Source organism: Babylonia areolata, chromosome 31 (genome assembly GCF_041734735.1).
Source record: "Babylonia areolata isolate BAREFJ2019XMU chromosome 31, ASM4173473v1, whole genome shotgun sequence".
NCBI lineage: Eukaryota > Metazoa > Mollusca > Gastropoda > Neogastropoda > Buccinidae > Babylonia > Babylonia areolata.
This window is the reverse complement of record NC_134906.1, coordinates 12,594,541-12,600,370: the sequence shown is the minus strand read 5'-3', so window position 1 is coordinate 12,600,370 and position 5,830 is coordinate 12,594,541. Positions and strand designations below refer to the sequence as shown.

Below are 5,830 nucleotides of genomic sequence, written 5' to 3'. Positions count from 1 at the left end.
GTGTGTGTGTGCATATATGCATATATGTGTTTGCGTTCTGTGTGTGGGCATGTCAGCATGTGTGTGCATGTGTAGGGCATACTTTGTGCTTTTTTTGGCTGTGACTCTTCACTTCCAATTTGAAATTGGTAGTTTGTTTGTCTTCTCAGCAAGCATTCTTATGTCATGTCCATCACATCCTTATTCAATTGAGAAAGTAGTTCTATAATAATGTCCTCAGGTGATAATATGCACCTTTAAGCCTCCAGGCATACTGAGGGTTCAGTCATATTGTCAGTAATGGTTCTAACGTCGCGGCCATCACTTCTTGATCAAACTGCTGACTGTAAATGTAATGTGCTGATATTGTGGTAATATGCTCCCCCACCCATGCGTGGATCACAAGGTTGTATGGCCTGGTAAGTTTTCCTCTGTGCAAAGCTCTTGTCAGTTTGGCAGTTAACAATGTTCCCTGGTAAGTTTTGCCCAGTGCAAAGCTTTAAATAGTTTGCCCATTAGTTGTTCCTTACTGGGATCCTAGTTGCACATTGTAAAGGGCAGCCCACACATAATGGAGATCCACAACAATGGTAAATAGCACATTGTAAAGGGCAGCCCACACATAATGGAGATCCACAACAATGGTAAATAGCACATTGTAAAGGGCAGCCCACACATAATGGAGATCCACGACAATGGTAAATAGCACATTGTAAAGGGCAGCCCACACATAATGCAGATCCACAACAATGGTAAATAGCACACTGTAAAGGGCAGCCCACACATAATGCAGATCCACGACAATGGTAAATAGCACACTGTAAAGGGCAGCCCACACATAATGCAGATCCACGACAATGGTAAATAAAGTTCAGCTCCAGAAACCATGGCTACACATGGCAGGACCCAAGTATTTTGGTGGATCTTATCTATGAAGAGTTTCTGAAGTTTTTATGCACCATGTCTGTATTGTTCAAGTTGCATGACCCTACATAGCAGTTTGTTTCTTTGTTTTTTTTGTGTGTGTTTTTTTTTTCATATTTTAACTTAGGTGGCAAACTTTTACATCATCAACCCAAAAACCAAAGGTAATCATCACACTGAAAAGCAAGTTTGTTTCTTTTCAATCTTTTCTGCGTCATTAATTTTTTTTCCCCAAAAAATGCATCACTACTTTTTTCAAAGAATTCTTAACCAGAGTTCTGAGGGGTTTGGGGGGTTGGGGTTGGGGGAGGGGGTGGGGGGTCAACTAAGCGAAAGAAAATACGGAAAAGAAAAATCATTCCCATACCCAAGAATTTATTGAATACATATTCAATTCATTTGGAGGATAAAAAATTCAAGCAAGGTTCTTTTTCTCCTATCTGTAGATCTTTGCCCCTCCTGATTGAAAGAAAGGGTGACATAAGAGAAAGAATAAACAAGTAATAAGAAAAAGAAAAGAAAAGAAAAAAGAAAAAGAAAGAATGGAATAAAAGACACACACACACACACACACACACACACACAAAGAAAAAAAAAAGAAAGAAAAAAAAGAGAAAAAAAAAAAAGAAAAAGAAGTTCAGTTTCAATTCCAAGGAAGTGTAAAAAGGAGGAGTTTGTATTATACTCCATGTTTGGTGTTACATATACTTACCATGTCAAACTGATGCAAACTGGGCCTATTGGTTTGCTCTGCTTGGCCAAATTTCGCGCAGCTAACAGTGAAAAGACGGGCCCGCCCGCTCTCAGCCAATCAAATGCCTCTAAAAGCTATAAGCGCTGATTTTTTTTTTTTTTTTTTAAGCATGCAGACTGAGCCATAAACACTACATCACATCTGCTGGGGGGAAAAAGAAAAAGAAAAGAAAGACAAAGAAAAATAATGAAAAAATAAGAACAAGGAGAAAGATGATGAGAGTTACAAAACAAAATGAAAGAACCCCCCCCCCCCCCCCCCCCGCCCCCCTCCAAAAAAAAGGCAACAAAAGGTAATAGAGTCAGGAACTGTGGTGGAGCAAGATAGCCATGTAACCAAGTTAGGCCAGTAAAGTATTGTTTCCGATGGCGCCATGGATGGGAGGGAACCCTGTGCCACAAGACACCCTCCACCCGACCCTACACACAGCTCGCGGATGACGTCAACGGCCTAACTGGTTTACAGTCAGGGTCTCTCTGTTGTTGTTAAGGCAACATGGATGTGAATGCTCACACACCTACAAATTACATGTACCTAGTTTGTGTGTATGTGTTTTTGTTTGTTTTTCTCTCTCCATTTTTTCTGTCTGTTGGACTACTGGTTTACAGTCAGGGTCTCTCTGTTGTTGTTAAGGCAACATGGGTGTGAATGCTCACACACCTACAAATTACATGTACCTAGTTTGTGTGTATGTGTTTTTGTTTGTTTTTCTCTCTCCATTTTTTCTGTCTGTCTCTGTTGCTCTCTCTTTCTCTTTCTTTCACAGTGTCTCTGTCACTGTTCCTCTTTCTCTTATCAGAAATTGTCTCTCTCTGAATACCTCTCTCTCTGTCTCCCTCTCTCTCTCCCTGTGTCTTATCAACTGTATAAATTAACGCCACTTTTATTATCACTTTTTACAACTGGAAGTGCTTTTAAAATCGGAAAGCCATAATTCTTCCAGCCTCTTTCACACAGAGAGAGACAGAGAGAGACAAAGAGAGACAGAGGCAGAGACAGACAGAGAGAGGTCTAAGTAAAACTTGTTTTTTCTTGAGAGTAAAAGAATAAGCACTTGAAGTTATTGACCTATTTCCATCCTACCCTCACAGAAAAAATATATAAATCAGTCAAGGAAATATATGAAAACAAAAGCAAGAAAAATGAAAAGAAAAATTACATACACACCACATACTGACATAGCAACAAGAACAATAGCAAGAAAAATAACAGAATAAATTGCAGATAAATACAATGCTCTCTACATAAACACAGTACACATGCGCATGAATGAGAGAGGGAAATAAGAAAGTAAGGGAAGAAAGGAGAGATAGCTTATAATAACATTAACAGAGAGAAGGGGTGATGAAAGGGGTGTGTGTGTGTGTGTGTGTGTGTGTGTGTGTGTGTGTGTGACAGAGAGAAACAGAGACGAAGAGAGAGAGAGAGCGGGAGGGAGAGAGACACAGAGAGAGAGGGGAGTGGGGGGGGGGGGGGAGAATGAAAACTCAAACTGTTACAGAGTCAAGCTGGGCTAAGCATAGGGTGAAAGATCAATCCTCTGCCCCTTCTCTAAATCAGTTGGAAATTTAGGCATCATGCTTGATGACAGACTCTCAATCAAATGACAAGTGACTAAATTCTGCCAAAGTGCAAACCTCGATTTACATAGATTATAGAATAAGTTCAGTTCAACGTGTCCTCACTGCTGAAGCAACCAAAACTCTTGTCACTTCCCTGATTATGTCTTGCCTTGATTACTCACCTTGTAACTCTTTTCTAGCCAGATCTCCTCAATTTTTGATTGATGGTATTTTAAAAGTTCAGAAAGCTGCAGCGGCCTTGTCTTCCAGGCTTCTTAGAAGACAGACCCACACCAAACCTCTGCTGGTGAAACCCCACTGGCTGCCTATTGCTCAAAGAATTCAGAGAACTGATAACAAATCTTTTTGGCATGTGTTTTCATACTTTTTCTGGTATGCCCCCACAGTACTTGTCAGATCTTGTTAAACCTGTTCATTCAACCTGTTCCTGTTCATTGCAATCATTCGTAAAAAGAAATTACATGGACAGCGTGCCGTTTCATCTCTTGGTCCTGTTACCTGGAATAAACTTCCCTACTCACCACGCTCAAATAAAATCTCAGTTCAAATCTGGCCTCAGTTCAAACTTACACCAGGTGCAGCATGACAAACACAAGTCAAAATTAAAAGGTAACTGGTATGAAACGTAGTGAAAATTGAAAGGTAGTAGGTAAAGGTAGAGAAACATTTCACTTTCACTCCATGGAATGAGCTGGCTAAAATTCCATAACTCTGAGAAAGTTACTGCATTGACTGGGTGAGTTGATATCTGAGGAGAATTACTGGAGCTGATGATTTTGTTTTGATTTGGTTTTGTTTTTTGTTTTTTTTTAAATGAAATCTCCCAAAAGGGCATCTGAAAAACTTTTTTTCAACATATAATTATAAACCCATTGATTATCAATATATTACCACCACATTTCAAAATATCATTATCAATTAAAATACTGTTATGCTGCCTGGAGTTACAACACTAAACTATTATATACACCAGCAACAACAATCTTCTGTTTACAAGGACTAACAAATTTGAAAAATCGTCTCATACTGTTAGGTAAAAAAGAAAAAGGGCAGGGCACGGTATGGCAACTACGTTCGTTCTGTCATCCTTGCTGCGATCACCGCTCTTTTCCTATATCGAATCGATCGATCTCTCATCCCCCTAATGTTTACATTCCGCCTACCGCCCTCTGAGGCAAGGCGAAGCAGACAGCTGCTGCCAGTCAAAAAAGAACATCGTCTGCTCACTGAACACTTACCTGTGCTCTCATCGCTGTAATATCGCCCCTCAACGCTGATTAAAGTTCCTGGGAAAACCAGGATCAGACCGACAAGTAGACACTTCCAGTTCATTTTAGAAATGTATGTCGATCTGTGGATGTGACGGACCTTAACCGCATGCCATCTTCTCCGGAGTGTGTCAATCGCATATCATTCTCGTGTGATTTGCATATCTCGCGCGACGATGACGTCAATGCAGAGACCGAAAACGAAAGTCGCTGTGGTTGCCCTTTCCGCACTTAACACGATACAAAGGTCGCGAATGATCTAAATCTGTCTACACGTATATAAGTAGTGCTGACTATTAAGGGCATTTTCACGTCTCTAAGCGAAATGAAAAGTGTTATTCATGATGACATGAAGGGTTTTCATTATCTTAAAGAAAAAAGGTCGACCATAAGGAAAACAAGCGAGAAAAAGGGCAGCAAAGCCTGCTTACATATTTTGATCGAATTATTTATAAGTTCCGTAAGCACCTAATGGATTATTATATCGATGCATACTCCTACTCCCCTCGCCTCCCCACCACCCCTACCCCTCACCCCCCTTCCCCTCCCCTTCCCCAAGCATCTCCATCTCAACCACAGACAACAGTGGAAAACGAACTGGAAACGATTACATCTGAAAGTCTTCTGGCCTGTGGCCAGCTACTGTAACCACTGCCGGCACATAGAACTGGTAAACAATATGGGCAGCACTCTCTGAGAGAAGCTGTAATTGAAATGGAAGTTTCCCTGCTTTTCCGATCAAACTACCTACCATCCCCTTTCACATTATCTCCCTCCCTCCCCGCAACCGCTGCCTGAACACACCCTGGAGGCAAAATTGCACTGGGTCCGTCCGACAGGTTTTCTGCTGCAGTCTTGTGGGCCAGTTATCTCAGCTTTGGGGACCACCATCCTTACGCCCAGTGACTGTCCAAAAGTCCTCCTGGCCGTAAGAGTGTATATATACATGTTACAGTAACTGAGGTTGTGAAATTAGTTCATGAACTCCCCGAAAATTTTAAGTTATTTCGTGCCGTCACGGTGTAACCACGTACAGTGGCCGTCAGAGATTCTCAGCTGACTTATAAAAGAAAAAGAAAAACGAAAACTCTCAGTGATTTCATGATGAAATCTCAAAATGACCAGACAGTTTCAGTTTCAGTTTCAGTAGCTCAAGGAGGCGTCACTGCGTTCGGACAAATCCATATACGCTACACCACATCTGCCAAGCAGATGCCTGACCAGCAGCGTAACCCAACGCGCTTTGTCAGGCCTTGAAAAAAAAAATGTATATATATATAAATTTTATTAAATATATAATTATAGATAAATAAATAAATAAA

General features: G+C 40.9%; 1 protein-coding gene across 1 annotated transcript in view; it reads right to left on the bottom strand.

Moving 5' to 3' along the window:
* LOC143275974 (uncharacterized) overlaps positions 1-4,623 on the bottom strand; it is a 76,191-nt gene extending 71,568 nt beyond the window's left edge. Inside the window, exon 1 of the mRNA XM_076580333.1 lies at positions 4,479-4,623. Coding sequence (XP_076436448.1) covers positions 4,479-4,572 — 94 coding nt within the window. The 5' untranslated portion in view covers positions 4,573-4,623. The remainder of the gene's footprint in view (positions 1-4,478) is intronic.
* Between the last annotated feature and the right edge of the window lie 1,207 nt (positions 4,624-5,830).